At 39.4% G+C, this 13,293-nt stretch overlaps 2 protein-coding genes across 3 annotated transcripts in view; one reads left to right on the top strand and one right to left on the bottom strand.

The window, feature by feature from the left end:
* cnot4b (CCR4-NOT transcription complex, subunit 4b) overlaps positions 1-4,665 on the top strand; it is a 40,917-nt gene extending 36,252 nt beyond the window's left edge. The window contains exon 13 of the mRNA XM_044343239.1: positions 1,356-4,665. Coding sequence (XP_044199174.1) covers positions 1,356-1,633 — 278 coding nt within the window. The 3' untranslated portion in view covers positions 1,634-4,665. The remainder of the gene's footprint in view (positions 1-1,355) is intronic.
* Positions 4,666-10,890: 6,225 nt separating this feature from the next.
* tmem178b (transmembrane protein 178B) overlaps positions 10,891-13,293 on the bottom strand; it is a 137,768-nt gene continuing 135,365 nt past the window's right edge. For both annotated transcript variants that reach the window (XM_044344149.1, XM_044344150.1), the window contains exon 5: positions 10,891-12,090. In XM_044344149.1, coding sequence (XP_044200084.1) covers positions 11,840-12,090 — 251 coding nt within the window. In that variant the 3' untranslated portion in view covers positions 10,891-11,839. The remainder of the gene's footprint in view (positions 12,091-13,293) is intronic.

Raw genomic sequence — 13,293 nt, 5'->3', positions numbered from 1 at the left:
CATAACATGTAAGATTTTGATCAAATATTTGTCTGTTAAAGATCCTCGTACTGATATCTTTTAGCTTATTGTCTAGGTTTTTCCAGGGTTTATAGAGCTGGTGAACATAATGGAGCATTTAACAGATGAAGAGCCAGATATTTTTTCTCAGGAGTTGGTAGAGAGCAATACCAGAGCTAAGAGTGTGAATATTGGACTTACATTTATCATGTGGACATAAACACGACTCCGCTAATGTTGCTCTGTGACTGCTGGGTGTGTGAATAGACAACTGTTTGCTAACACATTCAAATCAATGATCAAAGGTTTAAATTAATTGCATGTCATTTATTAAACTGACTGAAATTTAACAAAAGTTTATTAATTGTTTTAATCCAAGTGTATGCAGTAAAAAATATGAAAGTACGGTTTACACATTTTAGTGTTTAACCTCTTAACATCCACTTAAGCCAGTTGTAAGCAGCTTAGCGCCAAGCAGTAATGAGTACAAGCAATTGACACAATTTGGCCACTTGGAGATGTTTTGGAGACATTTAGAAATACCAGAGACAACACAAACTGAAAGCTACCTAGATCCAATAAGGTTAAGTCTAGAGGTCTGGAATTTTATACAGGTGTGGTTGACAAGATGTAGAAGGTATGTGGTGGTTTGCATAGTTCTGGCATAAAGCATGTCTTATTTATTGTTATTCAAATATGACTCATTATAGATGAAAACACTTTTTTGAGTTTTATTTTAACTGATGTAATTTTGGTTGTATTTTAGCCACATGCTAAACAAGCAAATTTCCAGAAAGCAGAAGATGTTATCTTTCAAATGAAGCCTAATACATGCATTTTAAGCTTTTCCGTTTGGGTATGCCAAATAGGCAAAAATTCCAAAAAAAAGGGTGGATGTTAAGAGGCTACATGTCAAAATCCTACCAAAATGTGATAATGAACTGACCATTGGCTCCTTTGTTCTTTGGTTCTACTGTCTTTTTTGCTAAAAGTAAAAAGGCTAAAAGGTTTTGTTTTGTTGTGTTTTATTAGCTATAGTTATAACAAAGCAAACTTATCTTTTCTTATCTAAAATCATAACTTCATCAACATTTCTCAACATGCCAGGAAGGGAATGGTTCACCTTGAAAAGTCTTAGTTTTGATCCAGCTCACTGTAAATAAACTGCACTTTTGAAAGTTTGGGGCTTAATGACTTGTTAATCTGGCAAACGGCTCCAGATAAGTTTTAAGATAGTTTTACACCATAAACTTTGAACAGAAAGGTGAATAGTGGATTTAGGTACAAAGAAGTATCTTATTTGTATATTTAAAATGTTTTAAAATGCTTTATATCTATTTCCATGTCGTCTTCAGGGATCCCAGCCTCCGGTGGTAACAGTCTGGACTTTCTTCAGGATGACAATCCTCCACATTGGCTCAAGTCCTTACAGTCGCTTACAGAGATGGACGCCCCCGCCTCACACAGCGGCCCCTACAGTAGCCAGCAGCCCCCCCACAGAGCCAGCTGGGCCCACTACCCGGCCCCCACCAGCCAATTTCACTCCCCACCACCTGGCTTCCAGACGGCCTTCAGACCCCCAACACAGACCCAGACAGACCTGTTACAGAGCGCTGCCATCAACCGCCACTAGGGACTGTCAAAACACACACACTGCGAACCACACCAAAGCAGAAATACAAAATTATTAACAACTAATAAGATAATATACTGTTTTAATTTTGTCCTCCCAGATTTTCTGAGCGCTTGTGTTTCTCATCTTGGTTTCTGATTGGTTGTTGGAGTTGATCTAGGCAAGCTACCCCAGCCACACACCTCCTAACACAGTTTGACAGCATCATGATCACTCTGCTGAGACTCTGTTTAGACAAGAAGCATGAGCAATGTCCAGGGTTTGAGGAAGTTTGAGTTCGAAGAAGTGTTTGATCCACAGAAAATCGTATCACAAGGGCAAATACAGTCATGTTGTGAGGGACTGTTTGAGAGATGCCGAACACTGATGTTGCCTTATGTTTCAGAACATGATTACACAATTGAGTCTTCAATCAGTCTTAATAAGAAAAGCTGTTTGCCCTGAAACTCCTGAGCAGAGTAATCTAGAGACAGTAGGTTGCATCTGAGAATCAGACCCTCTGTTTTTTGATCAGGAAGAAATGTAAGTTTAAGTATGATTTAGGTGTGCTAGAGTGGCTTTTAAAAACAGAAACATACTTATTTCTAGAAATATTCACATTCTCAACCCCTGAAGTTACATCTGAGTTTTCAAGATGGCAATACAGCCAGAGACTCATCAACTGAATTGTGAATAATGGGGAAACCCAGAAACACAATTCCAATACAGCAAATTCATGCTGCTTTTGCCTGCAGTAGTTCTACATGTTGCAATCATGACAGTGCAGCTCATGGAACACAATGCCTTGAAATTAGCTTTGTGTATCTCAAAGCTTTTGCTTCTGGTATGTTCGGGTATGTTTTGGGCCTCAGTGGTAGATCACACCAGAAGATTGCACGCAGAAATTCATTCTCATATTCTTGTGAGAATACGTGATGCTGGAATCATGGTGAAGTAGTGACTTCCTGGTCACCACAAACAGTGTCCTGAAGGGGAACTCCACCAATTTCACACATCAGCATTTGTTTCCAGGTGTTAAGTACTACCACATGTGTGAAAAAGTAGTATAAAGCCTTTTGTGTCTCCAGAGGGAGCTGTATGAAATCTGATAAACTGTCTCAAGTGATGTCACTTGAGTCAGTGTCAGTTGGGGCTGAAGATAAAAGTTTGAGGGTGTTGAGCATAACACACCCCAAGCTGTACAGTCGAGTGAACTGAGTAGTGTTATTGGTGATGTAGGCACCAGGTTTTGACAAGGAAAAAGAATACTTTTACTGTCCATTATGAGTCCAACAATGTTATAGGAGTGTAATGCTAATCTAATGGAAGACTCTTTTAACAATTAATCCAAAGGAAAGGTATTTGTACCATCCACTCCTGTCTCACGACAGACTGCCCACCATGGCTTCATCTCTTTGATTGATTCAGTTATACTCCAGTAAAGTACTTCCCATAGTAGTCCGTTCCCTTCAATAGTTTCGATAAAGTAGCTCTAATTACTTTGGAGCCACAGGAACTAAAATGAGGAAATAAACTAGACTATAAAAGTGTATTTTGCACGTCCCTGTTTGTTTCCACCACATCTGAAGAGCCATGCAGATTAGGGAAACTAGTCCAATAACAGGTGAACAGAAACAGTGAAACACAAGGAAACTTCATCAACAGTCATTTAGTCTTTTAAATGTGACCCTCTGGTCAAATCACAGGAAAGGTTCATGAGTTTCTGGGTCCCAGAAATATTCCTGTGGTAGAAAAGGGCTGAAAGTGAAATAAAGTCTTGACAAAGGAACCATGCCTCCTTAAGCTAATACACTGATCACAGCTATTTCTATGACATGAGTTCATTTCTATAAGCTACAAATGCTGGTGTGACCTTTAGTCTTGTCATGTTTCACAAGCTCAAAGGAATTATGTAGAGAAATCAAAAAACATAAGCTAAGCCTTTTTCACTTTGATTGGAGGAGATGTAGAACTTCTATTCAGACAATAGCAGTGATCCCATAAAGGGCTGGAGAAGGTCCAAAATGTATGTAGACAGCAGATGCGCACACAAATTTGTTTGCTGTTATACTGACTGTCTGCAAACATGGATGTATTCACATGTTTGTTGTTTCATATGTTCCATGCAGTCATACATTTTGTGCCCACACAAACGTGTGTAATATTATGGCGCTATGCAGACAGTATAATAGTATAATTTGCGCTTAAGGAGCCTGATGCTCATCATGCTTAAGTAAAAGAGTTAGGGTCTTGCAAAACAAAGACAGGACGTCTTGTATCTTGCCAAACCTCTGTATCAGAGGGTCCGAGGTAGACAGACAGCCACGATATGTCTCAGTATGTCAGCTCAGAGTAGGTTTAGCACAGTCATTGCCACTGTGTGGCGCTCACTGTCAGCTGTTGTCAGAGACCTTGCCCATGCTCTCAGATTATCTGACAGCTTTAAGCCTCAGCTCTCAGTGATGCTGAAATGCAGGGGCAGGTGTTGTCCTGTGGTTTGTGTTTGTTCAGACAGGAAAGCTCTCAGTTTAGTCTTCATTTATTAAATTGTTCTCCTGTCAGTTCTTAGATATTTATATCAAGGTATAGAGTTATATTTAGAATTTTTTCTAAATATTCTAAAGATTTAGCTCTCTTAAATTAAACAGTTCATCTCAAAGGACTAATTCTTAAGTAGGATTAGTGACACTTAACTGTCTGCTTTTTGTTGTTTCTTGAGGCTGTGTGTGTGTGTGTGTGTGTGTGTGTGTGTGTGCGTGTGTGTGTGTGTGTGTGTGTGTGTATGCTGGGATAGCAATCCTACAGGACAACTCAAACAATCAGTAACTTGAGGTCTACATCATCAACACCTTCATTATCCTCCAGCCTTTATCGCTCCTAAGTTGTATGTTCTTTCATGAGGTCCAGACAGCTTTCATTATCCAACAGTATTCTTGAGGATGAAAACACTGATGCAGTCTAACACCTTTTCCACAATGCTAAAACATGTCTTAAATGAAGAGCAGGTCTGGAACATAAAACAAACTAAATATTAAATAAAAGAGAAAATCTGACATGTTGAGTTTGATCTTTATTTGTTGTCGTTCTCTGCTGTCTAACAAAGCTTCTGTTTTTATTGTATTCTGTGCTGAATCCATGGAGATAAACCAGTCATACAGATCCAGTTTTGACCAGTTAAAACCCTCCAGTCTGAAGCAGTTGTCTTCATCCATCCAGGAACTGGTTTTGAGCACATTTAGTTTCATGTTGGCTGTCAGAAGCAACTAGTGAGACTCCACTCAGGCGTCTGCATTAAACACCAGCCACATTTCCTGTACAAGAATTTGAAAGGACAGACCTCAAATGCTTTCAGTGTAAGCCAATTAACTTTATCTTGCTGAGGAGGCAGTGGCTTGCAGATAATGTCAAGAGTGAATGAAGCGCTCGTACTGTGCCTGGTTTATATTCACTAGTGACAATGTCACACTTTCAACAAAAATGACTCCTCTTCGCTGATTGGCCAGGCATGCTGACATCTATCAGTGTTCATAGATGATGTTTGAATTTATTAGGCAGACTGTTCCTGACATTAATTGGTGGATTAACATGTCTGTTCTCTTTGAAGCTCTTTATTCATGCCTTCAGTCTATATGAAGGTAAACATCCACTTCCTGCATGTCGGTGTAGGGAAGCTCGACTTGTTACCATGTGAAAATATTCTTGGATGATTCTTGGTTTGCCTATGTGAAGGACATTCTTGCTAAGGATTATTTAGTTCCCATCTCCACTATATAATCACTGGCATTGGTCCATGACATGGAATTACAGTTTCTGAAAAGGTCATTATTTATTAAAACATGAGTCTTGTTTTCAAAGGTTTGTCCATCATTTCTATCAGGAGTAACCTCATATTCACCAAGCTGCTAGCTTAGATTGAGAAAGACAGTCTGATGGGTCAACAAACCAACAGTTTTTCCATTCAGTTAATAATCTAAACCACTTTATTTGGAGGTCAATCTGAAAGTGAAAATGTCTGATAATCCCCTTATTGCACAGGAAAACTGTGTGCACAACTACAGTAAGTACAGTAGGTCAAAGTTGTTTTTTTCTGTTTTGTTTTTATTATTTTTGATGGAACTTTAAGCCTTTAGTAGAGAGGTGACAGGAAATGAGGAGAGAGAGAGGAGGAATGACATTAACACAGGTCCCGCATCTGATGTGAACTGTGGATGCTGTGGTTCATGGTCAGCGCATTTACCCCAGCCTCCATGTCCAGAGGTCAGAAGGTCAAAGCTGAAGCAGGAGGTGGGTCCGTGAAGTTTACAGCGGGAAGTCTGGATCATAAGTTTACTGCTCACCTTTGTTTGTCATAAAAGTACATTTGTCTTATTTGTTTCTTGATCTTGATCTCCCAGATCTCAGCAATTAGTTTGGTGAGTACAATGTTAGAATAACTGATAGGAATGACAGCAAAACTATGAAAATAATATGCAATTGTACTTGTTTGGAAAAGAAAAAAGAAAGGAATTATTCTTTCTGGTGATGTAGATTTCCATTATTATCAACAAATCTCTTGTGCAGACACAAGCCAACAACCAATTGATCCACCAACAAATATTATGTGTATCAAAGCCTGATATATCTTATTCATCTGTGTCACAGAGCTCCATTTTTGTCCAAAAACATACACTATACTGTGTGTGTGTGTATATATATATATATACTGTATATATGAACTAACACATTGTTGGTTTGGGTCTGCACATGGGATTTGTTGACAAGTTCCAAATCCATGTCACTTAAGCTTTAATGTGACATTGATCATAAGTAGTATGAGGTACAAACTTCATCCTGCTGAACTGTATACACTTACACTATTAGCACTGACTAGTAAATAATTCAAGGTGATGACACCTGAAGAAGGCCAGGGGGATATGAAAGCTCTGGAAACAGCTATATATCACAGATATTGAGGAATGTAGATGCAAAATCTGCAGACATGTTTAGAGATAGTAAGCAGCTCAAACTGCGGTGTTTTTACTGTTAGCAGACACTATGTTGACAGTAGACAGCTAATCCAAAGTTTAAAAAATAATTCTGATCTCTCAGCTATGAAGATGATATTCATATAAATGTATGAATTTACAGGTCATACACTGACAGAAATCATCTGTATTTGTAAGTGTTGGCATGGAGGACTTGATTGAACATTACACAGTGACATGGCTGATTCTCTCAACACTTCATGGGTAAGTTGACCAACAGAACAGTTTGAATCTCCTGCTCTCTTTCTCACTTCACACATTCCATTCACCAACATGCACGACAAACAACAGCATTAGTAAACACACCGATGAGATTTATTTTGTTGTGATTTTACATTCCACAGTTGAACATTTCCTTTTTTTTTCTCCTATTTTATGTTTACTCAACAGACACATTACTGATGTTAAAGGTTGATAGATCAATTTTTGTTTTTAACATCTGTCCAGAATGGAAGTTGCAGTATCTCTGTCGTAAAACCGTTTGAGCTCCAGTCCGTGTCTCTTCCTCAGTTCGCTCAGAAACGATGAGGCTTTCAGTCAGCTGCGGCGGTGCTGCTGTGCTGATGAGTTGTTACGTAGCTGGAAGTGACTCACTGTTCGGTCTGCTTGTCTGAGCTATTTCTGGACTGTCCATATTCTGACATACTGTAAGTTTGTCTCCGTGCCTGTGTGCTTCCCTGCTAACTCAGCTTTCTTTGTTCTGACTTTGAATTTGACTGCATATGTGACAGGAAAGTATTTAAATGTAACTGTCAACAAGGTAACATTGCAGATGTTTATGCAAACGTTGTCAATTTGCAAGTGCTTTGACCTCTGACACTGCATAGTCACGTTTGACAGAAATGAATATATGGATGTTAGAGTTGCACCTTACATGTCTTGACAAAGTATCAAGTTTTCGGTCTTGTTTGGGATGTTTAATGGTGTAAAGCTTCAGTTCTGGGTTCAGATTTGGTTCTTTTCAAACATAATTTATTAGCAAATTTCTGTCTTTCTCTCTCTGACTTTCTCTTTCTCTCATGCATATCATGTGTTGCAAGTTGACAAACAACATTCAAGAGACAGAATGTGGCCAAAGCAGTGCATTAGCATGGCGAGCTGGATTATTGTAGATTGCAAGTTTGATTATTTATAATTGTAGGTAGTGCCTGCTCGGGTTTAATTACTCCACAGCAGTTTGACATCCATATTGTGGATGTCAGACAAAACTGATATGTTAATTATATTTTCTTTTTTACCTAAACCTCTGTCACCCTCCACAGCTTCAGGTCTTGAATCAGGTTTGGGCCACAAATTAGTCAGTTTAGTCTGGTCTTAAAGGGGTTCAGATCTCAGTTTCAAGCCCATGCAGAACTCAATGCTAGAGTATGTGAAGGAGGCTGATTGTGCTTTTCTCCTCCTGTGCGCCTTATGTCCTGATTTCCCTTCATATTGTTATTGTGTGTGTGTGTGTGTGTGTGTGTGTGTGTGTTTCGTGCTGTTCCCTGTTGAGGAAGGTTTAAGCAGCATAGCTCTTGAAGTCCAGTAGAGTTAAAGTAATTTCATGCTCAATTGCATTATCAGCTTGTTTCAAAGGGAACATCTCTTATTGAAAAAATATTCCCTGCGACTGCAAAGAAAAACTTTGGGCCTCATTTAACTTGTATAGTTCAGACAACCCATGGCTTGTATGGACAGCAATCAGAAATATGTAATGCAGATGTAAAATAAAATTGTGTTGAAATTAATGACAGGAGAGATCTTTGGATTTAGAAAGCAGCTATGGTTGCTGATATTTTTCTTTTTTGGTCCATTATGTTGCAACCTAATAATTTATTTTCTTGAGATCTTTTGTGGTTCTCATCGTTACTTCTCAGACTGTTATCAGATGAGAGATAATGGTTTTATATCTCAGGATTGGCCTGTTAAACAGTTAAATGATGATGATGACTTCTTTATGTCAGGATAACAAATGGTGGGTATTAATATACAATTATGTGTTGGTCTACCTACTCAATTTATGATGATTTCTGCTCTGGTCTCTAGAAGTCATTTCAAGGCTCAGAGGAATGACTCCAGGATGAAAACAGATTTTGGATGGACCATGATTTACCCAAGATAATGAGGAACTGAAGTGATGATCACCTGAACACAGAGTTAGATGTTTTCAGATAACATAACGACAATGTTCTAAATTCAAGTCAGGGTTTAACTGAGTAAAGAAAGCTAGGTGGTTTTGGGTTGCTTTGATGTGCTTTACATTGAATCCTTCAGAAGTGTTGTCACTAAATTAAAAAGTTGTGATAATGATGTTAAGCCTAAAGTTTCACTGTCACTGTAAACTCAATCTGGAGACAAAACTACTATTTTTTATCTATAAGATAACTGAACAGACCTGCAACCACACATTCTCCAGCTTTTCTAGCCTGCCTCTGTTTGTGCACTATATCTATACAGCTGATTCTACAGTGTACCATCATCACAGAGGGAGATCTTGACTGATTTGGTATGTGATGTAACTGCAACCCACCAAGAGCACCAGAATGTGTTGCATGACAGCAGCTAAAGGTTCATTCCGGTTTATTACAATTTTTGTAGTTTTATTATCATTCCATGATTAAATTGTACTAAGTTAATTGCTGAGATCTGGAAACACATTAATACAACAAAATCCGAGTCAAGAGTTAATCCAGATTATTTAAACCAAGATTCTAAACAAATGAGCCAAAGACCCATTGCTAGTCCAAGAACTGTTAGCTACTACAAATGTAATAATAATAACAATATCTTTAGGTTTATTTTCACAAAAACAGACTACAGAGTGCACTGTGTAAATGTGAGTCAGCTAAAAGATAAGCTAAAAGTCAGCTAAAAAATTTTTCATCTGTAGTCCCAGAACTGCATTTTATTTCTACTTTATCTTAAGGTATTACTGTGACTCTTCACATTCTTAATTGAATGGACTTGTTTGTTAAAAGTTATGAAAATGAAATTCAATCATAAGCATTGTTAACTGGACTGAATCATTTTGTCTCAGTTGATAATAAAGGCTGTTTCTGACAGTATTTGCTAGACAAAACCTACATTTACCACACCTCCTACACCTCTGTGAGACTGGTCTTGACTAGCTTGCAAGTCTCCAGATCCACAATTGTAGATTGACTCTCTGATCCAGAATCTTAAAGGCCTCAGTATCCCTGTGTCTATCAGAGTACTCCAGGTAGTATATGTAGGTTTTTAAAAATTGGGATAAGGACTTGTCCAGGTTTCTGAAACCAGGATATGAAGTTTACATGTGTAAACACATAACCGGAACACTCCAGAAACCTGATGAACCTGAGTCACTGCTAGGTATGATGGCCAAATTTATGAAAATAAGTCCAAGTTGTAATAAACCAGAATGATCCTTTAACAGATGGTGTTTTTTGATTGGCTATAATGTCGGTTTTCAATAGATGGTTCCAGTAGAGGATCACATTGATCTTTTAATGTCTGGTTTTTGCATTGCAGTGCTGCAGGTCAAAGCTCAGCTCAGGATGACATGCATACCACATTTACCTGAATTTGGGTCTGCTGACGGTTGAAATTGAAACTATGTTCATCCTCCCTAATGTGCATAGAAGTATTCAAGCTCATGTTAGTGTGTATTTTGATTTCTGACCTATGATTAGAGGCTGAGGAGGAATCTTGCAGATGCAGAACACTTCAGTCTAGATGTATACAGTACAGTACAGTACAGTGACACCTTTTTAACCTTGTGCTTTGATACTGTAGTGTTTACCCTCCGCTCAGAGAGAGGAGGGTAACGGAAAGCCCTGCCAGGTCTCGGCTATTGGTGAAAGACAAATAAAGGCTGGGGCTAAATCTGTTTGCTCAGAGAAACAGAGGAGTTTCATAGATTCTCAAAGAAGAGAAGCCAGAGTGAGTTTCCGTCAGATGTAATTACTTAAACCTTCCATAGTCGCTCTGAGCAGCAGAGTACAGTGTTGAACATGCTGCCCCTCTTTAAAACAGCTCTTCTTTACCAATCATGTCTGGTGGAAATCCCCAGAAAAGATGACAAGGCAGAAGTCGATTGGGTTAAACAGGATACTGCATCTCTCCATCACGTCTTTCTGCTCATCAAAGCTCCTGCCTTCGTACATCCAAAAGGCAGGGCTCCACCTTGTCATTATGATATTTTTACAACTTTTTTCTATAGAGACTGCAAAACAACCCCCCCCCCCCCACACACACACACACGCGCACACACACATACACACACACACACACACACACACTCACACACATTTACCTCTATGACTAGAATGGAAAAAATCAAACAAACACAACAATTGCTCTGAATGTACGCTCGGTCGACAGTTCGTTCACAACATGAAGGGCGTTTCTTCAGTAAAAAGGAAAACACACTTTGAATAAAAGAGGAATGCATGTATAAAATGCTAGATATGGGATCATCAGACAGAATGGAATGCACCTACACGAGAATGAAAATGGTCCAACATGACAGTTCCTGGTTGTCACTTCTCTGGAATATTCTGTACAGTAATGTACAACAGTGGAGGTCCTGGATCTCCTTTCTGCCCGTATGTCCCAAGTAACTGGAGGGATCTCAGAAGCTGAAATACTGAAAGTCAACATGATCCCAGCCTAGCAAGTCACATGGTTTCATGTCTGGTCCATTCCCTGGAGAATTGTCCCACAGGGGATTCAAGAGGCCAAGTCCATAGAAACTTCCACAAGATCTTGTCCTGATCTTAACAGTCAAACTTTTACCCTTTAATACTGCTGCTTCACTGATTACTCCACAGTCACAGTTCATAGAAGCAGTTCCCAGGCTGAAGACCACTGTGCATCACTTTTAGAGGTTTAGAGCCAGTCTTTTGCTGCGATTACTCACTATCCGAAATGTAGTCTTTCAGTGTCTCCGCTTATTTCCTTTGCAATCTTTCTTAGTCATGTCCAGTTCAGTGTCTGCTCCACAACAACAAAACAAGCACAACTTCATATTTTTGATAATATTTCTTAAGTTCTTCAGTTTTTTTCTGTTATTTTCAATATAGCAGATCATCAAGACACCCATTTTTAAACACACACAAATTAAAAAAAGAATCTGTAACCAGGAGAGAGTGGAGATGAGTGGACGGATGAACACATGGAGCAGTTTTTCTGTTTGTTGGTTGTTGATCTGTGGTATCAGATGGTCTTCTCACAGCTACCACCTTTAGCAGACAGTGCCATTCTCCTGTCGGGACTTGGGGCAGGAGGATCGGGGTATCGGCTGGACAGAGGGAGCCAGGGTGCAGAAGAAACCGGCAATGAGGGTGAGGCCGAGACCACCCCAGGCGCAGAACATGGACCAGCCATAGCCGTGGCCGATGTCATCAGGCAGGCCGTACAGGTACCTTGGGTAACGAGAAAGCTCGAAGTTGATGCCGGCAACGCAGGTACAGAGGGAGATGATGCAGAAGGTTCCTGCAACAACAGAACGTGATGTTAAAGAAAAAAACACTGTCAACACCTCACATTGAAATAAATAACACACCCTGAATCTGTGATAAGCCTGACATCTACTGGTGAGAAGGAAGTACTGAACTGGACATCTGTTAACGTTAGTATGGGCGACATTTTGCCAATACCCAACCCTGACTCCCTGCATGGATTATGTTTACTCTAGTATAGTATTAGTATAGTAAAGTATGATATTCCTGTACCCCAGAGAATTCATATAGAGGTGTGGGTGGATGGCGGGACTTTGACACTGGTGACATGAGTTCAGGTTCTGTGTCTCAGGTTAGGTTCAGGCTACTGAAAGACTTGGTGTAGGATGGGAAAGATGGTGGTTAGGGAGTTCATACTCTTTTGTGACTCATCTTAAAGAGCTGGGGTAATTTAGCACCTCATCACATCACCATCTAATCGCTTTAGAAAAATATGAGTACGCTGGTCTGAAGAATGCATGAGGTGCACACAGTCTCACTGCAGTTTATGTGTAGGAAATGGTGTATGCCTGGCTTTTGTGCATATGCATCTGGCCCCAGGGGTTTCAGATGCTGTTTCGTAATTCAATAAACACTTTGTGTGATGCATAGTGCCCTACCCCGGCTACAATTTTAAGATACATTCAATATTCTTGTTATATTATAAAATGTAATCCAGACAGCATTATTTTTCCTACAAAAGAAATTTGTATGTAATGTTTAGGAGACAGGGCTACAATAGCAGATGTACTATTGAGTGACATACTTTCACCATTAGATGTAACATGGATTTTAGTTTAAGGTTTGGTTAGTCTTAAATAGCTCCACCCAAGCTAATAATCTTGCTCCCACTGCCAACAAGCAGTGGCTCCATGCTCTTTCCATCACTTCACAGTGAAGTCCAGTGAAGCTCTACATCACGGCTGGGTGTGGTCATAAAGTACAACACACCACACCTGCACTCTCACTTGTGGTGATGGGTGTGGTCAGAAGTGCAACAAATTTCCTTTCACCCCACAGAGGTCAGTGCAGCAACACTTTTCCTCCGAACAGTGGTGGATTTGATACATTCCTATTATTTCTGTCAACAACCACCGAAGAGTTTGTAAAAGTGGTGCTCTCAAAATGTAGTGAGTTAGCTTATTAGTCAATATATATGTCATGTCATGGCCACACACAATAAAAAAATATAATTCTG

The sequence above is a fragment of the Thunnus albacares genome, chromosome 23 (genome assembly GCF_914725855.1).
Source record: "Thunnus albacares chromosome 23, fThuAlb1.1, whole genome shotgun sequence".
Lineage (NCBI taxonomy): Eukaryota > Metazoa > Chordata > Actinopteri > Scombriformes > Scombridae > Thunnus > Thunnus albacares.
This window is presented reverse-complemented; position numbering and strand designations above follow the sequence as displayed.